Here is a 25,973-nt window from a genome sequence, read left to right on the forward strand (position 1 = left end):
GCAAAGGGTCCACATAAGCCTTATCTGGATGATGCAACATTGATGCCAGAGTAGCCAAAGCATCAGCAACTTCATTATGGATCCTTGGGATATGCCTGAATTCTATTGACTGAAACCGCTGGCAAAAATCATGCAAACATTGTCTGTATGGTATGAGTTTCAAATCCTGTGTTTCTCATTCTCCCTGAATTTGGTGCACCGGTAAATCCGAGTCACCTAAGACCAAGACTTCCTGGACATCCATATCCACAGCTAACCTCAAACCCAGAATGCATGCCTCGTACTCAGCCATGTTGTTGGTACAGTAAAAACGAAGCTGAGCCGTAACAGGGTAGTGCTGCCCTGTTTCAGAAATAAGTACTACTCCTATCTCCACGCCCTTCATGTTTGCAGCCCCATCAAAGAAAAGTTTCCATCCTAGCTTCTCAACTTGCTCCAACTCATCAATGTACATCACCTCTTCATCGGGGAAATAAGTTTTCAAAGGTTCATAATCTTCATCAATCGGGTTCTCGGCCAAATGGTCCGCCAAGGCATGTGCCTTCATTGCAATTCGAGTCACGTAGACAATGTCAAACTCTGTGAGCAGGATCTGCCACTTTGCAAGCCTCCCTGTGGGCATAGGCTTCTGAAATATATACTTTAATAGATCCAAGCGAGATATGAGGTATGTAGTATAAGATGACAAATAATGTTTCAACTTCTGTGCCACCCAAGTTAGGGCGCAACATGTCCTCTCAAGATGAGTGTACTTAACCTCGTACGACATGAATTTCTTGTTGAGATAATATATGGCCTGCTCCTTCCTGCCAGTAATGTCATGTTGACCCAATACATAGCCAAATGAATTGTCCAAAACCGTCAAATATAGAATCAAAGGTCACCCTGGTTCTGGCGGGACCAGCACGGGTGGATTTGACAAATACCCCTTTATCTTATCAAATGCCTCCTGACATTCGTCTGTCCACTTGACCGCAGCGTCTTTCTTTAACAGTTTGAAGATAGGCTCGCAAGTTGTCGTGATTTGAGCAATGAACCTGCTGATATAATTCAATCTCTCCAACAAACTCATCACCTCGGTCTTGTTCCTCGGAGGTGGAAATTCCTAGATGGCCTTGACTTTTGATGGATCCATTTCAATGCCCCAGCGGCTGACTACGAACCCCAACAACTTTCCAAACGACACCCCAAAAGCACACTTTGCAGGATTAAGCTTGAGATTGTACCTGCAAAGCCTTTGGAAGAACTTCCTCAGATCCCTGACATGGTCAGACTGCTTTCTAGACTTCACGATCACATCATCCACGTACACCTCGATTTCCTGGTGTATCATATCATGGAATATTGTTGTCATTGCCCTCATGTAGGTTGCCCCAGCATTCTTCAAGCCAAATGGCATGACCCGATAGCAGTACGTTCCCTACGGCGTGATGAATGTCGTCTTTTCTACATCTTCCTCGTCCATTAAGATCTGATGATAACCCACGTAACAATCCACAAAAGAACCAATCTCATGTTTGGCACAATTATCAATCAAGATTGGATGTTCGGCAACGGGAAATCATCTTTTGGACTCGCCTTGTTGATATCCCGATAATCAACACACACCCTGGTCTTGCCATCCTTCTTCGGCACAGGCACGACATTGGCTAACCAGGTGGGATACTGGGTGACCCGAATGACTTTGGCATTGAACTGCTTGGTGACCTCTTCTTTGATCTTTACACTTATATCTGTTTTGAATTTTCTCAGCTTCTGTTTGACAAGAGGGAATGTCGGGTCAGTGGGCAACTTATGAACCACTAAATCAGTGCTTAGGCCTGGCATGTCATCATAGGACCATGCAAAAACATCTTTGTATTCTAACAGCGCTTTAATTATCTCCTCCCTGAGTTGAGGTTCCAGATGCACACTTATTTTAGTTTCACGGACATTATCTTGGTCCCCTAGATTAACTGCTTCTGTATCGTTCAAATTAAGTTTGGGCTTTTCCTCAAAATGACTTAGTTCTTTACTAATTTCTTCATAAGCCTCGTTATCATCAAATTCCAACTCGTCATCACACTCAATTTCTTGTATTATTATTTCAGAGTTAGATTGGCTTTTAAAACTGGGCCGAAGATTCCTCATGCATGTCATGTCATTGATATCAGCATAAAAAGAACTGTACAAAAGAAGAAACAAAAATAAAATTAGAAGAAATGAAGGAAAAGGAACAATTGCATTTCATTGAATTTAAAGATAACAGGGTTTTAACACATCCAACTTGACGGAACATAATATCTGAATTACAGCCCCTGGAATAATCTAGACAACAAAAAGAAAATCAAAACCCACTACCAAGACTCCCTCTGGGTAGGAAGAGGAGTAGCTTCCCAGTTGTTGACTTTTGCACGAGGTCCTACGAATTGCACATCTGCCTTGTTGGACCCTTACCTCGCTTCAACCATGTTAACCTCGGCGAATAACCTTTCAAACCCCTTCTCCAAGTCTCCATCGGCACCAATCAGTGATCCATGAACCTTTGACAACAGTTGCTTTCTGCTACCCGGCCTGACGAATGATCTGGACAGATGCGGGATTGGTTTTGGCAATGCCCGTGCTTTTTGTTTCATTTTTCTAGCTCTTCTCACATCTGCGACTGTGGGCTTGAACCCCAGACCAAATGTATCCAAGTTTTTAGGAAGATAAACCAGGTGTATGATACCTTGCAGAGATGCGCCCAAACCTTTGCCCAGTACAAAACCATTTTTCAACATTTCGACGGCTACCATGACTGATGTAGCAGCTATCCCTGGAGTTGGTACGCACATCCCTTCAGGAACTTTCTCCACCGCTACCGTGTCAAAAACCTGATAAACCCATGGCCCATTGTCGTCTCAACCTCTATGAGCGGAATAATGGCATCATTGGGCACACACAAATTATCTTCGCCGTGTACGACAATTTCCTGTCGATCCTATTCAAACTTGACAATTTGATGCAGAGTAGACGGGACCGCTTTGGCAGCATGAATCCAAGGTCGTCCCAATAGCAGATTATAAGAAACAGCCACATCGAGTACCTGGAATTCCATAGTAAATTCAACTGGCCCTATTGTGAGCTCAAGCACTATGTCCCCGACTGAACCTTTCCCTCCACCGTTGAATCCCCGAACGCAAATACTGTTCTTATGGATTATTTCATCCTCCACTTTCAGCTTGTTCAATGTGGAGAGAGGACAAATGTTCGCGCTAGACCCATTGTCAACCAGTACCCGAGTAACTACGGAATCTTCGCATTTCACCGTCAGATAGAGGGCTCTATTGTGCTCGGTACCCTCCATGGGCAACTCATCATCAAAAAAAGTGACTCGGTTTACCTCAAATATCTTGTTAGCTATCTTTTCCAAGTGGTTTACTGAAATTTTGTCAGGAACGTGGGCTTCGTTCAAGATCTTCATCAAAGCATGACGGTGTTCGTCTGAATGGATCAATAATGACAAGAGCGAGATCTGAGCTGGTGTCTTCCTTAACTGCTCCACAATGGAATAGTCTTGCACTTTCATCTTTCTCATAAATTCTTCTGCTTCTTCCTCAGTCACCGCTTTCTTTACCAACACTGGATTATCTTTTGAGGTCTTGGCTTTTCTCAACTCTTCGGGGGCAAAGCATCACCCCGATCGAGTCAAACCATGGGTCTCACACACTTCTTCTCTAACCTCTTTCCCCTTGTAAGTCACTGTCAATCGTTCATAATTCCATGGGACTGCCTTGTTGTTGACTATCGGTAGTTGAGTTACCAGTTTGATAACGACAGGATCTGTGGGGGTGCCCTTCACAATTACCACAGGCTTGTTCGTCGCTCCTGGCACAACCACTTTTGTTTTTTTATGTTTTCCTGCACGTCACATGAGGACCCCTTCTTGACCTTCACAGATGGTTCATTATTTGCCCTGTTCAACTTGATCACAGACTTCTTACTTGTTGACTTTTCAAATAGCCTGGCTTCACTAGCCCGAATCATCATGACGGTTTGCGAAGGCTTCTTAGGCTCCCCTACCTTATGCACTATCTTAATCATATTTGTTTCATGATGGGATGGCAAGGAATTCTGATTGATATTGGGCACTTCCGGAGCTTGGACCTCTATCCGATTGGTGTCAATGAGTTTTTGAATGGCTGTTTTCAATTTCCAGCATTTCTCTGTGTCATGTCCCGGGGCCCCTGAACAATACTCACAACTCACCGAGCGGTCAAGATTTCTAGGAGGAGGATTCGGCAATTTAGCCTCAATCGGATTCAACATACCCAACTGTCTCAGTCTGTGGAATAGACTAGCATATGATTCTCCCAATGGAGTGAAAGTCTTTTGCTTCTGCAACCTCTCATTCTTAAAGGTTTGGTTGGGTCAAAAACCCATTCTAGGAGGATTTCTGTGGGCTTTTGGGGGTGGGTAGTTATTTTGTGGAGCTTGGTATAGGTTTTGTGGAGCTGGCGCACGCCATTGCTAGTGAGCGGGCGGCTGGGCATAGGTTTGTGCGTGATGGACAGAAAAATGGGGATCTGGCGGTGGGTAATAGTGTTGTGGTGGGTTATATGGAGTGTGGGGGTAAGTTTGGGGATAGGGTCACGGCTGGTTGTAGTAACGGGGAAGGTTCCTAGATCCAACCCAAGCTTCCGACTCAATTGTCGCAACATCCTCCTTCTTCTTCTTCCCGAGCATACCCCCAGTACCGTTTTGAATGGCCTGAGTGGTCGCTTTGATCGCTGAATAACTCATGATCTTGTTGGACTTGAGTACCTCTTCAACCATGCCTCCCATTTTTACGACTTCATTAAAGGACTTACCTACTGCTGACACAAAGTGACCGAAATAAGTGGGTTCCAAAGCCTGCAAGAAATAATCAACCATCTCGTTTTCTTTCATCGGAGGGTCAACCCTCACTGCTTGCTCTCTCCAACGGAATCCGTATTCCCTAAAGCTCTTACCGGGCTTCTTCTCAAACTTTGTCAACGACAGACGGTTTGGGATAATTTCGAGGTTGTACTGAAAATGGCAAGCAAAGGCTTGGGCCAAATCGTCCCATATATACCACCTGTTGTGATCTTGTCTGGTATACCATTCTAAGGCCGATCTACTATGCCATCAACAATTCATCTCTTACACCTGCTCCTCTCATTTTGCTACAAAATCCTCTTAAGTGTGCTACTAGGTCACCATGCCCATAGTACAGATCAAACTTGGGCATTTTGAACCCTGCTGGCAACTGAACATCTGGGAACAGACATAAATCCTTATAGGCCACACTTACTTGACCTCCCAAGCCCCTCATATCTCGGAACGACTGTTCTAGGCTTTTGACCTTTCTGATCATCTCTTCATGCTCGGGATTTTTGGGTGGTTTCTCGGTTTCTGCCGGGAGATCAAGATGAGGGGTGTAAGGATATGGCTCTGGAACTTTTAAGGTGGGTTTAGGGGGATAGTACTGGTTTTCATGAGTTTGGAACAGGGGTTCACTGGAAGATCGGTGTAATGTGGCAGGTGGAGGTGCCACAAAAACACGTGTAATTGGTGGAGGAGGGTATGGGACTTGTTTGGGTGGTGGAGCTTGAGAAGTATGGGAAGTGGCACCATGGCATTATTGGTAGAGGGGAAAGGCTGGAGATGAGTTCATAGTGGGAGGCTCCGGGGGTTAGGCTGATTGTGGGATATAAGCGAGGTTGGCGGGATAAACTGGTGGTGGATGCCCCTTGGCCCAGGCTTGGTACATTTCAGTCATCTGCTGTTTTAGCTTATACATTTCTTCCCTCATCACATTAACATCCAATTCTTCCACTTCTTTTTATGGGTCGACAATACTTGTTTCTGGTTCCTAGTTGGCCATATTCAGCCTGTCTTTCGATCGGGTGTTGTATGAGTGAGTTGCTAGAATGCCAGTCAACTAACCACCTGCCTGAACTTAATACATCAAACAACAACCTTGTTAGCGATTAGGCTTTAACAGATTGGTAACCGCACACTGGGCATGAATGCACCTAAACAGTTAACCGTCTCTATTATGTATTTGATCGGTTGCATGCATCATCCCGGTCTTTTCTTTCTTTTAATTGCAAACTTCCCCCTTTTTTTCTTTTTCTTTTCCTTCTTTTCATTCTTGCCTCTGTTCTCTCTTTGTTTTTTCTCTCACTTGATTTCTTATTTTCTCTCTTTTCTTTCTTGTTTTTCCGCTCTTTTCTTTTCTTTACTCTCTTGTTTTTTCTTTCTCTCTCTTTTCTTCTTTTTTTTTCTTTTACTCTCTTGTTTTTCCTCTTATTTTCTTTCTCTCTTTTTTATTTGGTCACGGTCAAATCCTATGGAGATTGCCTACGTATCATGACCCCGCATGAATCAGACCAAGCGTAGTTCTTGGAGATAAGTGCGAAATAAAACATTTTTTTTGGGATTTTTAGTTTTTATAAAAAAACAAATGCTTCCATTACAAAACTCAAAACGAACAAATTCCAAAAGACTAACAGATTTTGATGCAAAGATGAAATACAAACTCCGAAAATAGACATCATACTCCAACAGAAGAAAATACAAACTCGAAAACAATTTGACGGACTCTAGCAGAAAGAAAATACAAAACTCAACATGACTGACAGACGCTAACAAAATGGGAAATGCATACTCAAATGGAAAAATCATGAATACATCAATGCTCCTGGTGCCCGCGGGACATCATTCGGTCTCGCCGCGGGCCTATATGCAAGCTCCCTTTGAAGTCGATCCAAGTCGCTCATTATCTGTTTAACAAATGTCATTACTGCTTCATAGAAGGTAGTGCGAGTCATATCCTCACATATCTGGCACTTCATAACGATATAGTCAGCGATGTTTCTAATTCTCTCTCTTACGACGCCTTTTTCTTGCAACAAACGCCCGATCTGTTGGGCCCTGGCTTCCAAAGTTTGCTCAGCCGCATCATTTTGCTCCTGAAGTTGTTGCAAATCTATTTCAAATTGCGCCAATGCTGTATAACAATGTTCCCTTTCAACTTTGAAGTCTTTTGCCTATTTGATCATTTTGTTTTCCGTGGCGATGACCCTTTTCTTTAACCCTGCGACCTCATCGTCGTACCTTTCTCTCAACTGCTTAACCATGCGTACTCGTTCATCTGCGTTTTTAGCCAATTGCTTTCGAGCCTTGGCTAGTTCACTTTCTACTTTGTTCAAATCAAAACAATAGTCATTTACTTTCTGCCTCAGGTTAGCTATGAGTTTTTCATCTCTGTCGCTTCGGGCTGGATTTTCTGCCGCTACTTTCATTTTCTGAATTTGAGCTCGAAGGGCCTCATTTTCTTTGGCTAGCTTTTTCTTATCTCCTTCATCTTTCGCGACTTGCAATCTATTCTCGAATTGAAGTTCTCTGACTTGCTTTTCCAATTTGCTTATGGTAGCCCTGTACTCGTTTTCTTTGGTCAGCCAGTCTCATTGCACTTGTGCTCCGTCGGTGAATTGTTGGACATGGGGTCTCTTTGCAGGCCTGTCAGGTTCATATTGAACTCGGGATCTTTTACCATACCATGCAGTATAACTAGGCTCCACCTCGCCTCTGGATAGGTCTCGTACTTGAGTATTAGGCCCTAAGAATCTGCACTGATGCCAAATCCGGCGCACTTTCTCTTCTGGGAAGGCAGCTTTTGGATCTAACTCAATGACTTGCCGACTCAAATCTTCATTGTGTGGGATGGTCTGGTATTGGCCCAACTGACGTAAGACTCTATGCGGAGCATAAGGCTGGATACTCCGAAGACCCATCAACAGCAAAAAACACACCTCAACCGACATATAGATTACTTCGTTGACCGTGAGCCACCCGAATGTCCATTCGATCTTATTTGCGGTCAAGGATCTCAAATTAGCATGCCATGCTTCCGTACCATCTGGAAACTCATAACCCTCTACTCGCTTTTCATGTTTTTCAATGCATTTGAGGCCAGTCATACCGCAATTCAAGTATCCGGGATGGTGGCAAAGGTGTTCCTCCATCCATATTTGTAACAGCATATTGCACCCTTCAAAGAACTTCGCTCCTTCTCGACAGAGAGTGAGAGCTCGGTAAATTTCTGCCAAGATCAGCGACACTATAGTCCCATTTGCCTTTTTCATCATAAAGTTGGCTATCCCTACTAGCCCCATCTCTATGTTCCCATCTTTTCTCGAGCAAACCAAGATACCCAGGAACGCCACTATGAAAACTAATCCTCTCTGAGCTTCCCACTTGTCTTGATTTCCAGCATGAGTAAGACCGGTATCTGGCATTTCGAATCCACGGGGATTCTCGTAACGTCGATACAGAAAGTAGAAGGTACAAAATCCTTTGGCCAGATTTCCATCTCGGATGTCCCGACTGATGCTTAACAAGTCCAAAAATTTGTGAGGGTCACTATTCTTGGTGCTACCGGGTATTGACTTCTGAGATTCCCTTCGAAACAGGCATAGCCTGCTATCTCTTCTAGCGTAGGAGTTAACTCAAAATCCGCAAAGTGGAACACATTATGTGCTGGGTCCCAAAACGGTATCAAGGCCTCAATCATGTCTTTTCTGGGCTTGACCTTCAAAAGCCCAATAAGACCGCCCAATGCTTTTGTCACAACTTTCCTGCTGTCACCCCCCAAATCATGCCACCACATATGTAACTCCAAAGGGATCTCTTCATGGATTGAGAAAGGTTCATTTTGATTTGTGCTCATCCTGCACATTTATTAAGGTGATTTTAATTAAAAGACAACCCTGACTCGTTTTGACTTAAGAGAAATGACCATTTTTTAAAACATCCGGCCTTGCCAACACGGCCTCTCAGCACTTCAAAAACAAAGATTTTAAGGCTATGTCAGCTAACCAGCCAAAACCTTTAAAAGTAACAAAAAGCGGCTATTCTTGTAAAACCAGCCTTCCGGCGCCCTTTTAGGGACATCCGTCTATTTCTGACAAGAATGGCATCACCCTAATTATTTTCAAATTAAAGTAAAATTTTGTTCTTTTGGATACTTTCGCAAAAAGGAAGTTGGACCTGATGGGGGTTGCCTACGTATCTCACACCCTGTGAGAATCAAACTGGCGTAGTTCGGGCAAATAAAACAAACTATTTTTTGAAAACAAGACTATTTTTTTCATTTCATTGGCAAATAAAACTATTTTTTGAAAACACCAACTTTTGTTTTTCCTCTTCTTTTTTTTTTGTTTTTTTTTTTTGTTTTTATTTTCTCAAAAATTCGGCAGAGTTTCGACACTATTTGGACATTAATTTTTTTCAGAAGAGGCTATTAACTCTCTTTAGCCCTCATACTGCTATTTCTCTTTCCTCAACTTTTCTCAATATTCATAAGCCGATCAGCATGCAAGTCCGAAGCAAATAAATGCACAAGTAGCAAGTAGGATGCATCAGGATGGTCTTTTTGTTTTGGGTGCACCTGTCCTAGACAGACCCAACCCCTGTGTTGAGTCTCCAAAGCCAAAATGCACATGATGCAAACAAGCGTTCCTACTAGGGATCTGGTGTGAGGTCTTGTTATACTAGGTTCAAAACCTGGATTTATTGTTCTAGACCTGGCTTACCCGAGCGGACAGCTCGAGCCGAGGGGGGCAGCATACCGAGAATATAGAATCTTCACCGGCTTTGCAACTTGTCCGAACCTCGTTCTAAATTTGGAATATGACTCTAACAGAAAAGAAGTCACACGAGGTGCACACTTCTTCATGATTTAGAAGACTCAGAGAAAAGAGGGATTTCACAACAGTTTATATACAATTCACGGAATATCAAAGCGGTAAAAGCAATCAATTAGCACATTAGGCCCAAATCATGTAACAAAATCAGATAATGGATAAAGCCAACCATAACAATTATTCTAAGCTCAAATTCTTGAACTCTGAACCAGAGATTCTGGGTTCGTTCCCCAGCAGAGTCGCCGGAGCTGTCACACCTCCTTTTACCTACACCTCGTAAGGAATGTATATAAGGGAGTTTTCCAATTAAAGAACAATCGAAACGGGATTTATTGTTAAAAGATTCAGAGTCTCCACTTGGGAGATTTATGGTGTCCCAAGTCACCGGTTGAATCCCGAATCGAGGAAAAGCTTGACTCTGTTTAACAGTCCGCGAGCCAAAAATCCGAGTAAGGAATTCTGTTAACCAAGGACAAGGTGTTAGGCATTCCCGAGTTCCGTGGTTCTACCACGGTCGCTTAACTGTTATATTCGGCTTAATTATCTGATTTTAATCAATTATGAACCTATGTACCGATTTTAAATTTTTAACCGCTTTTATTAAATTTTTAAAGAAGATTAAACGTCGTTTAAAACACGTCTTTGGATTGCGCCACATGAAATGCACCCGCAATCCTAAACATATTTTATTCAATGTTTTAAGATTTGATTTGGGTCACATGAAATGCACACCCGAGTTTAGGAAGGTAATATTATTAAAATACATGCCTGAAGCAACTAGCGCTTTTGCGAATTTGCGAGGGCCATGGAAAATTCGCTAAATGGCACGCCTCAAATTCTAAGGATTAAAATATCAACTAAGAGGGGGCCACGCATTTTAAGATTTTGTTTGGCGTGGCGTGGCGCGCCTCGGTTCCACTTTTAAAGAACATTCAGAACTAAACTCTTGAGGGCCAAAACTATATTCTACTCAATATGGCGCATCTCATGACTTAACCAGCGAAATCTAATTAACTAAGGGGAAAAAATTATCACTACTTTGGACTGAAAATTTGGACCAACTTTGGACTAACAGGCCGACGCGAGAGAGAACGAAAGGATGGCATGATGATTAGAAAATAATGTGAAAGAGCCTTGTGCTCGAACAACTGGCTCTATGTATGAAGAAAGGTGGTTGCTCTTCATTCCATGACCAACATGAGCCCAAACCCTTGGAGGATCGAGCGTTGAGGAGTGCTGGACTCGACGTCGAGTCCCCGAGCACGCGGGATATCAGATTATGGAGGAACGGGCGTGAACCCAATTTTATTAGTAAAGTGGTATTTGCTTTTATTCCCAAAGTATTCTGAACTATTCCCTTCCCTTCAAACATGACCTCAATACCCCACTTAACCAAAAACACATTCAGCTGACCCATATCATTATCCAGACACAACTAACATGATATCCAAAACTTAAATGAACTACATATCAGATCCTTTAGTTGTCACATGTTCCACCCAAGTCTGAATCACTCTAGAGCTTTTATATCCAAACAAAATTCAATTTCAGCCTTTGAAACAGGCTGACAACAGCTTCAATTAAGATTCCGAGCAAAAGAATACAAGATATAACCAAACTTGGTTAGACCTACTGTTAATCAAACATTCGTAATAGTCCAGAATCATGATAAAGTTCAGTTATACAATACCAAGCCTTTAACTATGAGACATTTAACAGGAAATTGAGTTTCTTGCTAATTCTAAACCAAATTCAACCCTCAAAAGATACTATCACCAAAAGGATAACATGCACCAATAACTCGTGATTCTAAAGAAAAATAAAGTTACATTACGACAAAGAACAGGTTGATGTTAAGCTCCCAATCTCCAGATTTCCATATCAAACTTGAAGCAAGTTTTACATTAGGTAGAATTAAAGAATATATACCTGGAAATTGAAAAGGAAAAAGAGGTGAAGAAGAAGTAGATAACAGCAGTATCAATGCAACAATGACCTCACAGCAGCTTGAAACCCAGAAAAATCAAAAACCAAACCATCTCCCAACCCAGTTGCAAGATGTGAGACTTTCAGAGATTTTAACTAATGAAGAAGACCAGAAATCCCCAGTTGATACAGAATTTGATCAGTTTTTATCAAAGAAATATGTTGGAAATCAGTGCAGTTTCAGAATTCTCAGCCATTTTTGTTTTCTCAGAATTTTTTAATCTCTTTCAAGTCTCTTCCGTCTGCCTTGAAAGGCAAGATAGAGATGCCTTTATAGGCAAGGAAAGTAGGGAAACTAATAGATTTCGGATTATCATTTCAGCCCTTCTCCAATTCTCATTTTAGCTTAGGAGCCCTTATCCAATTCTCCCTTTTGTTTTACTACCCCTGGTTCAAATTTCAATTTATTAAGCAGTCCCCCTCCCCAGCTTCCTAGAAGCTTCTCAATTCTGTTACTCATAGATTCCCTTCCCCAATTTCCTAAACTACCCCTTGAGCCATGATTATTTACCCTAGTAAAATTCCCATGAATCATGGGTTAACTTGACCCAGTATTAAACCAATCCAGCATGGGTCATTGGGCCAAATCCACTTCCGGCTTTGTAGATTTCAGGCTCAGATTGAGCCTTAATTCAACATCCCAATTTAATGAGTCATAGGCAAAATCCGGAACCCATAAGACAAAACCCAAAACCCAAAAGAAAAGTAGTGACTTAATTAATTTCAAACAATAGCCAAATGAAACAGACGGATTGTTGAGCACTCATGCATGGACAAAAGGACAACTTTAAAACACTAAGAAATCCAAAAGAAGAGGAAGAAGCAGATGACAATAAAAGAAGAAAAGAAGCAAAAGAAACGTAATGAAAACCAAGGAAATACCTAAAGGCACGGACAGATTTGGAACAATTTAATTCCTCCGTCAACTTCCTTGACAAGAACAGTCTTTAATTGGGTGTTTTCGTGTGAAAACACACGATTAAAGGCCATTATAGCCTAGAACCGTCAGAAACCCTATGGATTTGGATTTGTGGAACTAAGGTTTTTTTCTGATTTGAGATTCAAACAGCTCCGGGGAGATTCGAGGGTAGTGGATTGGGCATCTGGAATGAGAAGGTTACGCTGATCATTTAGGGTTGATTTGGTGGGAAAAGGAGTCGGCGCCGCCGGACAGGGGGTTGGGAATTCTAGGACGGCGGTTAGGGTTTGAGGTTTCGAATTGAAATTCGAATGGTTGGGGTTCGATTTGAGGGAAAAGGGGTGCGGATCTGGGATGTGGAGATAGAGGAGGGTATTTGGTGTAAGTTTGGGGTCGATCGGAGCACCGCCGCCGGCGGAGACGATTTCCGGGCGGCGGTTCCGACGGGGATGATGAGAGCCGGGTGAAAGAGATGAGAGGGGGTAGGGGCACGTTTGGACACTTAAATATCACATGACCCGATCTTCAGGACCGTCCGATCAAGAAACCTCGACAGTCCTAATCTGTTGCCCATGAAACGACGTCGTTTGGTTTATTGGGGGAACCAAACCAGGTCAAGGCGTGGGTTTGGGCCGGGTTTCGGATAATTTTCGTTTGGGTTGGGGAAATTTGGATTGGTTTTAGCCCAAATTTAGATTTTCTTTCATTTCTTTTTTCTTTTTTCAATTTCAAAATTCTTTTCTTTTCAAAATTCAAATAAAACCTAAATTAATTAATAATAATTTTTTAAAACTAAATTAATCTACCCAATTAGATTAATCACACATCATGGTATTTACAATAATTAATTAAATCCTAAATTTAAAGAAAAACTATACAATTCAAAATTTAAAAGTAAAAATGCAAAATGAATTATTTTTGTGATTTTCATTTTTTATAAAACAAACTAATTTACTAATTAATCTAAAAATATAAAATTAAATCCTAAATGTAGATGCAATATATTTTTTGTATTTTTCATGAATTAAATAAAATAAACGTGCACAGACAAATGTAAATAATTAACAGAAAATGCCACGAAATCCAACAAAATTGCAAACACTGAAAGAAATTATTTTGTTTTGAATTTGTTGGAGTAATTCATATACGGCAAAAATCACGTGCTCACAATGCTACTCAAACAACGTAAAATCACAAATCAACCAACACGCGCACCAAACTATCATAACACAATAAAATGAAAATAAAAATTGAGAAATTGACTTTTTATTGATGAACAAAGCTGAAAATTGCAAAAAGAAAATTCCAATAATCCTTAGACCGAAACATCGAAATTACGAAACGGACCTCGGCGAAAAGGTTTCCAGTTCAACTAATCAGATCCGATAATCCCTTTCTCGTCGACATGGAGACCACGACTGTATTCGCTGGTGGGTTTGTTTTTGAGTGTTAAAATGAGATTTGGGAAAACATAGATCGCTGTTAGTGAATTGGGTGATGGGAGGAACACGACTTGAAAGTAGATCGATTCTCACTGAAGCAATGCAACTTCGATGAGGTGCACAGTTGAACAGTGAGGCACGAAATGATCCAAGAAAAATGTAGCATAAAAATAGGACCTTATGCTATCTGTGTACTAGGACTTTGTGTTCAATTCCATTTTTTACCTTCCCGTCTACTTCTCTTAGCTAGGTCCTTCATTTGTATTGAAATTCACAAAAGTTTTGTCACCCTTTTCTTTGTGCAGCCGTTTTTCCTTTTTTTTTTTTTTTTTTTTTGCAATCCACTAGGCAAGTGCCTAGGGCTAGTTTTTTATTAATAACAGAAAAGAAAAATACATCAATTAGGAAAAGTACAAATAAGGGGTACAATAGCACCGATATTGTTACCCATATGTCTTGGCTATATAATCACTCCTCTGCGCCTCACATTGTCTATGGCAGCCTTATGTAGATGATTCATGGTGTAGCTGTCTGCAAAGTCTCACGAGGGCATATAATCTCATAGCCGTGTGGATATTTTCCAAAGGCATAGAACCAAGGCAACACGTACCGGGCTAAACCTTACCTTACTAATCCTATTGAGGCATAAAAAACCTCACCTACTAGTATGCATGTAAAAAAAAGAACTAGAAAGTACCAAATATTCATTGATCATCACAGAGTTTATAACATACTCTGTGATGATATTACAAATGATTATACTAATATAATGGTAGAATAAAATGATGAAGGAATTACAGTGTTGTCCCTTCTTGTCCGAACTTGTAAATTCTTCAATTTGTAATTCTTTTTCATCACAACTCCAATTCTTCAAGATGTATTCAAAATTCATGATTTCTTTTTTGAGCGATTGGACTTTGTAGATGCAGTTGGGGCGTCCTTATTTTGTTTGGCAACTCTCATGGGAGGTCGCCTAACATTTAAAAAATCACTAACCTCGTCATCCCAGCTATTTTTCCTTGTATGAGATTTGTAACTTTTTCCACTATGCAATGGTGATAAATCCCCTTTTCTTGCCACCTCTTCTCTGCACTGTTGTAGCATTGCATCTTCTTCTCCTTGTTCAAAAAACTTTCTCCCTAAATTCACTGGTTGTGGTTCATTTTGAATCGTATGTAGTGACACCGAGGCATATTCTCCAGTTGCCACCATTGCCTTACTTTGTTGTTGTCCAATGTGTTGTAATTTGTTATTATTCCTACCTACAGGACCTGTGCTAGATGTAATAGGATTTACAGGTATGGAACTCACCATAGCTTCCATAAGCTTTGTCTCCTCCTCTAAAATAACTGGTTTAGTGTTCATCAGTTGCTGCTGCCCAGATTTTTCTCGATCAGCTGTAGGATGTGTAGCTTTAACAGACTGCCTTGTACCTGCTGTTGCAGCTTGACTTGGACTTGTAGTTGGGGAACTGATGTTAGCACCTATAGTAAGCTGCTTGGAAGAAGTTGCTACATCTTGAGGCAAAATTCCAGCTGGGGCAATTGGAATTGCAGCACTAGGAGACATTCTGGGAACAAATGAAGTAGCATGGAGGTTTAATTTGCTCGTGGGGACTGCTGCAATTTTCCCATGAGACTTTGACTTATCTAGAAGCTCCTCACCTGCACTCTCCTGCTCCACCTCCTCGTCTCCTTCTTTAGCTGAGTAACCTGCAAAACCATCGCCCCAGTCCTCCTCTTCATCTTCCTCTCGTTGATCTTGCCACAATTTGGATTTAATAGCCTTAAGCCTCACGTTTGTTTGTATAACCTCGTTGTTATTCCCCGTTGACAACATAAGCTGCCCAGATTCACCTTCAAATTTCCCAAACGACTCCACAGATTGAGAAGGGATATCATAGACGGAGGTGTTCAAGGTTGCCAACGGTTGTTTCAGCAAAGTAGGCTTTATCATTATTTCATACCGGGCATCCTTGATTATATTTTCTACATTAGGATTGGAAAAATGCAACTTAGGAGCATTGGAGCTGTGTGCTTCTGCCTTTTGCGCATCAACATGAACAATGTCCTTAGAAATAATTATTCGATCACCTGTGTTTGTGAAAGTTTGTTGCTGTGTGTTACTGCCTGGGCTTTTGGTTGCCCATTTTTTGAAGTTGTGTTCATCAGCATAGTAGAGTGATTATCAACAGTTGCAATCTCAAGTCGAGCACCTATGTCCTTTGCATTTATCTGTTGTTTCCCACTACCTGTAGAGCTGGTTTTTCCAACTATTGATCGTGTGTCATCATCCATCTGTTGCTCCCTATTTTCAGCCTCCTTCGTAACATGCTCACCCTCATTCACCAAAGCATCAAAAGAGTTCAAGACCCCAATAACATTTGATGGAACAATCTGATTTTGCGCACCTGTAGCTTGCTTCTTGTTTGTTGATTTATTCACCACTGCCCAGTTTTTTCTCTTTGTAACTGAGTTGCATGGAACTGTAGCATTTTGCCTTGGAGTATTCGACACCTACCCCTCAACATGTATGACTGTAGCCTTAAGACCTGATAATCTTCCAACAATATCAGCTGCAACATTAGTTTTAGGATCCCCCACAGTAGCTCGATAACTAGTTGTGTTCAATGCAACAGTAGCCCCCACATTTGAACATATAATAGCTGCTTCAATTCCAGATTTTTGTCCTACAAACACATTTGTTCCATGATTCTTGGCATTGGTTGCTCGATCACATGTTGGTTCAGCAACCCCAGTAGCATCTCGATCACTAGCTCCCTTCAATGCAACAGTAGCCTTTAAATTTTTAACTTCAGCAGCTCCACGATCATCGCCAGTAGTGTCATCCAACTTCGAAACAGTAGAAGCATCTCGATCAGCATCTTCCATTAAATTTGCATCTTTTGACGAAACTGTTACTGCTGGATTATTCTTGGCAAAGAGTGCTCGAACAGCTGCAGCTAAAGTACTGTCATCCATCAGCCCAGGTTCAATAGCATCCTTTGGGCCTTCATTAGTTGACAAAACAGTTGTAGCATTAGAAAAAGCCAAATTGTCGTATGCTTGCACAATTGGATTCACAACATTGAAAATCCTTGCCAATGTTGTTTTAGCAGGGACATCACGTGAAGGATTAGGAGGACCTTTATCATGCACAGTAGTAGCATTCAACACAACTGTTTTTTCATTCTGAAATGCACCAGCATGTTTTTGCAAACCAAGTTGAAATTGCCCTGTTGCAACACTATTTGCCTGTGTATCTCTACTAGTTTGTACATCAAATGGTACAACCTTTGAATCATTGCATAAGGTTTCAGCTTGTCTACCTGCTTCAACTGGGATTTTATCAATTCCAGTTACAACATTTTGTACACATGCAGCCACAGTCACAACAGGCATTCTTCTTTTTTCATCAAGCAATTGCCTCAAATCCCCTTGAAATTTCTTAACTGATTGACCTTCATTATCCTTTAGCTGATCTTCACTGTGCACGACAGTATCTCCTTCACCTGCCCTGCTTCCAGATGCGATTTCATTCAAATGTCGACATGTTTTTTCATCATGTCCTTGGTGTTTACAATGGTTGTAATATAATGGCAAATTGGCATAAACAAACTCTTGAAAAACTTCAACCATTCTGCGTGTTTGTTTTTCCAGAAATTGCAACTTTATTTTATCAAGGAGTTTATCCATTAAATCAAGGATAACCTTCACCCTTGCAGTACTAGGACGCGACTTGGTCTGAGTTGTTTTGTCAATGGCTATTGGTTTGCCAACTGCTGAAGCGATAGACAACAAAGCTTTCATTGCAAACAACTCAGTTGGCAGATTAGGCAATGAAATCCAAACCACTGCCTTTGTTGTTTCCTCATTTACATTAAATCCAATAGACCATGGGAATGTTCTGATTTGGTGCTCCCTACCATTTTATTTAAAGTAGTTAACTGACCTTGCAAGTGAATTGACGAAGTCGTCATGTTGATCGACCATAATGAGCAACTGTCTTGGAGCAAGTTGCCCGATTAAAACATGTCCTTTGATGCCGAAAATATTTGGCAGTAAACTTCTCAGTCCGGATAAATCTGGAGAGTTCGAAGAAAGTTTCACTACAATAGCTTGATGCAAACCTTCCTCCTTTGCAAATTCCATCCTTTCTTCCATTGAGAATTGAATTGTTGGAACTCCATGAATAACTTCAATATATTTCAAGATTTTTTGATTCGATGTTGTTGCTACTTTTGGTTGAGACAACTGGGCAGCGTATGAATTGTGTGTGCTATCATTTTGAACATTCTTTACAGGTACTTGATGTGGCTCTCCCACGGCTTGGAGCTGGGGAGAGACGAAGGCAGTCATGGCTGGTCAGAACATCACATAAATGACGCGAAGAACATCAAATGAAGCTAAAATCCGGAAAAATTAAGATCTGTAAAGATTGGTTATGAATTTGAGGATGAAAACAATTGAGGATTGATCTCTAAGACAAGGGGGTTATTTTGAGACCAATCTTGCGATCTTACCTTGCCGGACGCCGGAGTTATGGGGCGTGAATAGTGGCGGCGGCACTATTCACAGAAAATCCTAGAGAGAATTTCAAAGTGTTCTACTGTTTTACTATTGCCCGATGGGCTATAATGTGTGTTATGGATTGTCCGTTTTTCCTTAGAGTTAAAGTCTAGGTTCTTTTATTTTAGGAGTTAGGGATTATTTACAGGGGTAGGAATTAGGTTAAGTCAAATAGGAAATGGGTAAGTGTTCAATGTTTTGGGCTATCCGAAATTAGGCCTTTTCAATTAAAACCAAACAAAATTAGCCCCAAATTTCGTACCCTTTATTCTAGAACAAGACCAAAAATACTACACCATTTACTAATTAATACTACTTAAATAAAATAACTAGTAAAATAAGACTAACCGTTAAAACAAACCTATTTTTGGTATTTTTCAAATATCATACTAAAAGATAAAAATGGAATTAGATTAAAATTATTGCAAAAATTAAAATAATATTCCTAAAAACAAAGTGGAACTATTTTTGTATTTTTGAATTTTATGTAAAGTAGATCAATTAAAAGTAACTAGATAAAAATGTTAATTAGCTAAATAAAATAAAATATTTTTGTAATTTTTAATTTTGTGATAAAATAAAGTAAAAGAGTCAAAACTATCTAAAATAGTGATGTTAAACCTAAACTAAATTTTTATGCTAAAAATGTGTAAAATTTTGGGGAGGGTCAAAAATTACATGTCTACAACTATGCCTTTGCTAAACCTGTAAAAGTCTTTTGTGATAGCCAATCAGCTCTACACATGGCAAGAAATCATGTATTTATGAGCGGATTAAACACATAAAAGTGGATTGTCATACTTTTTAATTTTGATGTGATGTTTCCTCCATTAGACTTTCAACAGCTACTCTAAATTTTTTCTCCAATATAAAAAAGTCGACTAACATAAGTCAATTAACATTCTAAACTTATCAAATATTCAAACACTGTCTAGTAAAGTGAAGTGTTAATTCATAAGATTTAAATCAACTATATCTAATACAGCGCGCACCATTCATTCGGGTCGGGATCCCCTCCGGTGATGTGTGGTCCAGTATTGTTCAATAGGGTACTGTTTTTCTGACACGTATCGTACTAACTAACCAATGGACAAGATTTCCTTAGCGAAAAACTAGTTTAACCATGGTTATGTTTCTCCTCTCAACTGTTCTTTTTCAAAACTCCGGTGATGTTTGGTCCAGTATTGTTCAATAGAGTGTTGTTTTTCTGACAAATGTCGTACTAACTAACTAATGGACAAGATTTCCATAGCTAAAAACTAGTTTAACCACGGTTCTGTTTCTACTCTCAGCTGTTCTTCTTTAACCCTTTTCAAGCTATTCTTTCGTTTTCTTTCTTTTTTCCTTCTTTGCTCTCTATGATTAATATTTCTTTTATTTGCAATATTAATTATTGAGTGGTGGATAGAGGACTCTTCTTAATAAACATTTGCACTTACCTCACCTTATTCAAATTAGTCCAGGAAAGAAATAAGCAAATAACAATGTCCTGAAAGGATATCTAGCGATTCAAATAAGGCAAGTAGAAGATAATGTTTCATACTTCAATCGCCCATTTTTGATTCAGTTACTCAAAGAGGCTGAGACAGTAAATCTTTTTAATCAAAAGGGTACACCATTACCATTCCTTGCTATGTCGAAGACTTTGCTGCGTTCAAGCCATGATTGATAAATACCACCACCACCCATTTCATGTCTGATGTGTATTGTTTTAGATCCTAATTTTTTTTTCTTTTCGATGGTATGGTTGAGATGAAAAGTGGCATTCTATAGGAATTCGTTTTGCGGCTATGCATAGAATTAAAATGGCTTCGAACGTCACTAAACTCAATCCTGATATCGCAGAAAGAAAGCATCTCTAGGTGATTTCACCTCCACTTTACTGTGGCGGAGCTAGAGAAGTAAATGCGAGTTTGGACGAACCCAGTAGCTTTTGATTAGACCTTGTATTTGTATTAAAATGTTCAAAAAATGTATAAATATTTAATTATGAACCCAGTAACTAAAACGAGTTATGGGTTCGATGAAAAATTCAGAACCCATAAATTTTAAATCCTGGCTCCGCCTCCATCTTTATTGATGCTAAAATGAACTTGAACAGATCCATAAAAGAACAATAGTCCATTAGCATCAAGCGAAAGAAAATATGTTGGGTCTTGTCCATTAATTAGTATGTAGGATACGTGTCACAAAATCAACATCCTATTGAAGAATACTGGACCAAACATCACTGGAGGGGATCCCAACCCCATTCATTTAGTTAGCAGAAAAGGTACGAACTCAGACTCAAGGGCGGGGATGTATAGCTTCGGTTATGGATTTGATCGAACTCATTAGTATTGAATTATATTCAGTATTTGTCTTATGAAATTGATTAAATATCTATAGAACTTAGTAACACAAAACATCTACTGTCCTTGACTCATAAACTTTAAATCATGAATTTGCCTCTACTCAAATTGGTGCAAGTAGATTTCTTAGTAAAAGTGCTACAATTCGGGCCTGGACGGGAACTTTTGAGGCATCGGCCTGGCTGGATTGGGTCAATCTATTAATGTCCCCTTTTCTAAGTCAAAATAGCACGAGCTGGCCAGTTTTTGGGTAAGTAATTGAAAAATAGTTAGTGTTTGCAAGGTAATTAAAAAATTGCTATTATTTAATGTCGACATAAAATATGAACAAAAATATCCTTAGCTGAAGCACGAAAAATCCAACATAATATGTTGGGTTATGAAACTCATGCATATAAACCTCCAGTATATTATGTTAAAATTCCATCACATTATGAATTTCAGCAAATTGTGCTGGAATTTCATAAGTAAAAAGTTCAAACTCCAGCATATTATACTAGATTTTTGAATTTTAACTAAGAGTATTTTGTCCAAATTTTATTTTCTCATAAAAGTGAGACTAAAATTTGATTAATTTTAAAACCTATAATTAATTTTTAATTAGCGAATGTGAATCAGGCTAATTCTGAATTTCTCATGAGAGAGCTTAGTCCCAGCCTCAGGGGATGCAGGCCCATTTGAGAACTCGTCCCTAATCATTTAAGATTTTTTTTTTTTCTTCTGGCTGGCATCTATGCTTCTCTTTTTTCATTTTTCTAAAAAGAAAAAAAAAATCTCTTAAACCATCTATGTAATCAGTTGTCTTCTAAGTTCTAATTGCTATCTATGCTGAAGGTCTTTCGTGTTTCATTTGAAAAAAGAAAAAATAAATCTAAACATGGTATTCCTTTTTCTTATTTTCTTTCAGTTTCTCTTCTCCAATATTTAATTTACGAATGTTATATTGATTCCACGCGAATGATCATGACATAGATTTTCAGAGAATTAATCCTAGATTGTGGAATAATTGTGACAAAGAATGTCTCAAATAATGGATTTGACATGCCTAAGCAATGCATTTGGAAATTCATATTTTAAGCAGATGTTGTAATCCTGAACATTATTAATGTTAAATGCATATTTAGTTCTCTAACCCAAAGGCAAAAGGAAAAAAGAAAACAGTCTTGGCAAGACTTGACATGCATTATATGGACATGTTGAACGTGATAGTAATAAACTTCAATTGACAATTAGAAACACTATGACAAATTGCATCTGCAACAGAAATGAGAATAGAGTCAGCAAAATGCGTCAACTAGGACAAGCCAAGCCATCACCCTTAATTTTAATTTAATTGATTTGGTCCCTTTTGGGGAACAGAGATTCTTGTTGAAATTTCTAGATAATCAAACCTTTATTACCTGGAGCTTTGCAGCTAGTTCAATTCTTATTAGGCTGTAGGCAGAAAAATTTGACCCAAGTCTTTCTTCCAAGTCATCTTTATCATCCTTGTTTTCCTTTTTTTTTTTCTTTTTTCCCTTCTGCCAAGCCCCTAATCTCTTACCAATTCACATACTGGCATTCATTATGTAATAGGAGTATTACTTGCAATCTGTTTGGCTAGTTTGACTCGATACAAAGATTAAAGTAAAAAACTTTTGAAATTTGCGATTGTAAAAGCTTAAGGGATAAAAGATTTATAAGGTCATAAAATTTGTGTGGCTATAAAAATTTCTTATTTAGAATAAAATATGCAAAATAAAAAATTTAAAGTTAAATATTCTTTTTAGTAAACTAATTAGAAAAGTATTTTATATTAATTGAAACGGTGGGAGTAACTTTTTTACATTGCTCATTGTTAAGCTTGAAACACAAAGAGACCAAATTTGTGTTTCCTCTTCAATATTCTTTTGTACTTATCTTAATTTCCTTCTCAGGAGAAATGGTTATGAGAAAAGACAAATGAATTATGCCAAGTTGGGCTTATTTCATTATTATCACTATTATTCCATAAGCACAAACCCTCACATCAAATATATAGCAAACATATATCACTTGGAGAGAAGACCCCTCCATCCAAACATTTAATGTATAAATTCATAATGCATCTTAATTCATCAGCATAAGTATCTATAGAATGATAATCAAAAGCTATATTGTGTGGACTCTTCAATAATATTGTCGCACCCTTATCAAATCCTCTAAAAATATATTATTTTTTGAGGAGATATTTTTGCAGCGTCCGAGCAACATAGATCAAAAGAGTATTGTGAACTACTTTCCTATTTTCTTGTTTGTTTGGTATACCTTTATACAGTAAAAATGAAACATGTATCTAAACACACACACATATATATATATATATATATATATATATATAGTCTAAACCAAGGTTCAGAATGGCCTTTTGAGACTCTTGAAGTCCAAAGAATCAACACACTCAGCTCTATCCTTATGCACATTCAACAACTTCAACAACACACTAGCCTTCTCTTTTGTTGTTTCACTACAACCAACTTGTAGCAGCAGCAAAAGCTTCTGAAAAGCACCAAGTTTTAGAGCTTCAACAAGAACATCACCTCCATTTTCCCTCTTCTCATTCTTACCAATCTTCCATAGAATTGAAACTGAAAACTCAGTTGCCAAATCTGAAACTCTCAGCAATTTCTTGACCAAAACAGGCACAGTTAGAGCATAACTATAAGCCCTTTTTCTTCCTTCTATAGAGCTGCAAATTCCATCCAAAACACCTAATGCCTTTTCACATATGCTCTTCTCACAATCAACAAGCATCTCTACCAGCAATTCAACTAACCCCACATCAGCAAATCTTGATTGAGCCTTCTTGTTGGCGAAAGACGACGAATGTGATGGATTAACCATGTGGTAGATTGCTAATAAAGAAGCTTTTGTAGTAGTAGGACAAATTGGCTCTTTCACAAGTTTTACTAAGCCTTCTAAAGCTCCTCCCATTCCCAACAAGATTTCAACCTTGTCATGTTCCTCCATTTTCAAGATATCTTTTAGCAAAAAAACTGCATTTCTTCTGCTTGATAAACTCCCATTATTCAAGAACCACACCATGCAACGTAACGATGAAATCGATCCAAGATTTGACTTGGACTCTCCATCCAGAGGCAATATAGTCTTCAAAGTTGACAAGATCACTTCCCCTGTTGAAGCATTTTTCATATTAATTTCCTCTGAAAATGCAACAAATGCAGCTGATAAAACCTGTGTAGTACCATTGGTAACAAAGCACCGTTTGTTCCTCTCACTTTCATTCACCAACTTCTTCACTTCGGACACTAATTCCTTGCACACCTCTGAGTCATGCATCTCTTTGCTTATTTTTGCATGTAGTTCAACAACCTCAGACGATGTCACAGGAATTCTTGGAGTTGGAATCCTTTCAATCCCATGATCCTTGTTCTCAACACACCATTGTTGGATCATTTTCCTTATGCTGTGATTTGGAATTGGTTCACCATTCCTCAATGTTTGATTTGTGATGGGACAAGTTTGATTCCCAGCCTCAATCCATTTCTCAATATTCTCTCTATCGTATGTGATCCCTGTTGACAATGTCACTGGATCTTTCATTAAGTCTAAGGAAATTGGACATGTGAAATGTCTAGGAATCACCAATTCTATGCTTGTTATATCCTCCATTAATCCTCTCTTTGCTACCCTTCTTTCTGTTCTCCTTTTCCTCCATGTTGAAATCATCATTTAATTGCAAAAATGAAATACTCAAAGAATCTTGAAATGAAAATAGTGAGTTGGGTTATTTTTTTGGTTTTCTTTTGTTTGTGATGGGATTCAAGTAGGTAAAGGGGTGGTGGTGTTATATATATATATATATATAAGTGCTGATTTAATCAATAGCATTTGTTTGATGTCACGCGGTTCAAACTTCAAGTTTGTTTAGTCCAATTATAAACTAAAGAAACGTTCAAGAACGTGGGAAGGAGGACTTGAATATTTGACCAAAATATGAAAGATTTGAATAGGTAAAAGGAACCCAAAGAATGGGGGCCAAAGATAGGGGGGCTTAGACTTGGGGGACTTGGGAATAGGAATTAATCAAAAGAGACTAAAACAAAAGTAATCAATGGGTTTGATTTTGACGAGAGAAATAGAAAAATGAATGCGTCAAAAGACGGGGTCGGTGGACTGACCTGACTGATTTGAGGAGACAATTTGGTAACGTTTTTTTGTTTGATCAATTTATTTCTTTCCCCAGCCCCTATAAGTTCTATTTATCACTTTTCACTCCACCTATTTTAAAAAAGTATTATATATATGACCTCCAGCTTTGGAGTTAAAAGTAATATTATCATGTTTTCCATCATATTATCGTGTCTTTTGAAAAAGTATTACTCCCTTCGTTTCATATTAGATGAGGTAGTTTGACTCGGCGCGGAGTTTAAGAAAAAAGAAGAAGACTTTTGAAATTTGTGGTCTTAAAAGCTTAAGGGGTAAACAGTTTGTGGGGCCATGATATTTGTGTGACTATAAAAGCTTCTCATTAAGGGTAAATGAATAAAATGAAAGAGTTTAAAGTTGAATTATTTCCAAATTTAGAAATGTGGCATTTGTTTTGGAACAAACTAAAAAGGAAAGTACCTCATCTAATATGAAACAGGAGGAGTGGTATTTTTATATCTTGTTAGAACTGATTTTATAGGGATTTTGTTACATAATTTTGCTCAACCCTTTTATAATGTTCACAACTGCAATCTATTAATCCCAACTCCTGCATCATTTTTATAACTCATGATTTTGTCACCCCCACCTTACTCTAATCGTCACTACCTTGTGATCTCTATTTCTTCTTTTTTATTTTGATATAATTAATATATTATTTTATTTATTTTTCTTTGCACTAGTTCCGAGGAGGAATACTTCTCTTCTTAAAGATTAAAAACTTTTTACTTCTCAACACTGAAATACTTTATACTTATGAAAGAGGAGTATTTGATGCTTATCTGTAATAAAATTAAATCCAGTTAAGCTATCCGAAGTAGAATTAT

The 25,973-nt window shown here is 38.9% G+C and overlaps 1 protein-coding gene across 1 annotated transcript; it reads right to left on the reverse strand.

Annotated features, from left to right (window-relative positions):
• Positions 1 to 23,068: 23,068 nt before the first annotated feature.
• Positions 23,069 to 24,746, reverse strand: LOC104230158 (U-box domain-containing protein 21-like). Its single transcript, XM_009782895.1, has one exon. It carries the CDS (start codon positions 24,667 to 24,669, stop codon positions 23,332 to 23,334), a length of 1,338 nt encoding a protein of 445 aa, XP_009781197.1. The 5' UTR covers positions 24,670 to 24,746; the 3' UTR covers positions 23,069 to 23,331.
• Positions 24,747 to 25,973: the final 1,227 nt, after the last annotated feature.

This window comes from Nicotiana sylvestris, chromosome 11, assembly GCF_000393655.2.
Source record: "Nicotiana sylvestris chromosome 11, ASM39365v2, whole genome shotgun sequence".
In the NCBI taxonomy this organism is placed as follows: domain Eukaryota; kingdom Viridiplantae; phylum Streptophyta; class Magnoliopsida; order Solanales; family Solanaceae; genus Nicotiana; species Nicotiana sylvestris.

Bases quoted from the DNA above. Each gene is read 5' to 3' on its own strand.
- LOC104230158 (XM_009782895.1), bottom strand. From the start codon at position 24,669: ATGATGATTTCAACATGGAGGAAAAGGAGAACAGAAAGAAGGGTAGCA.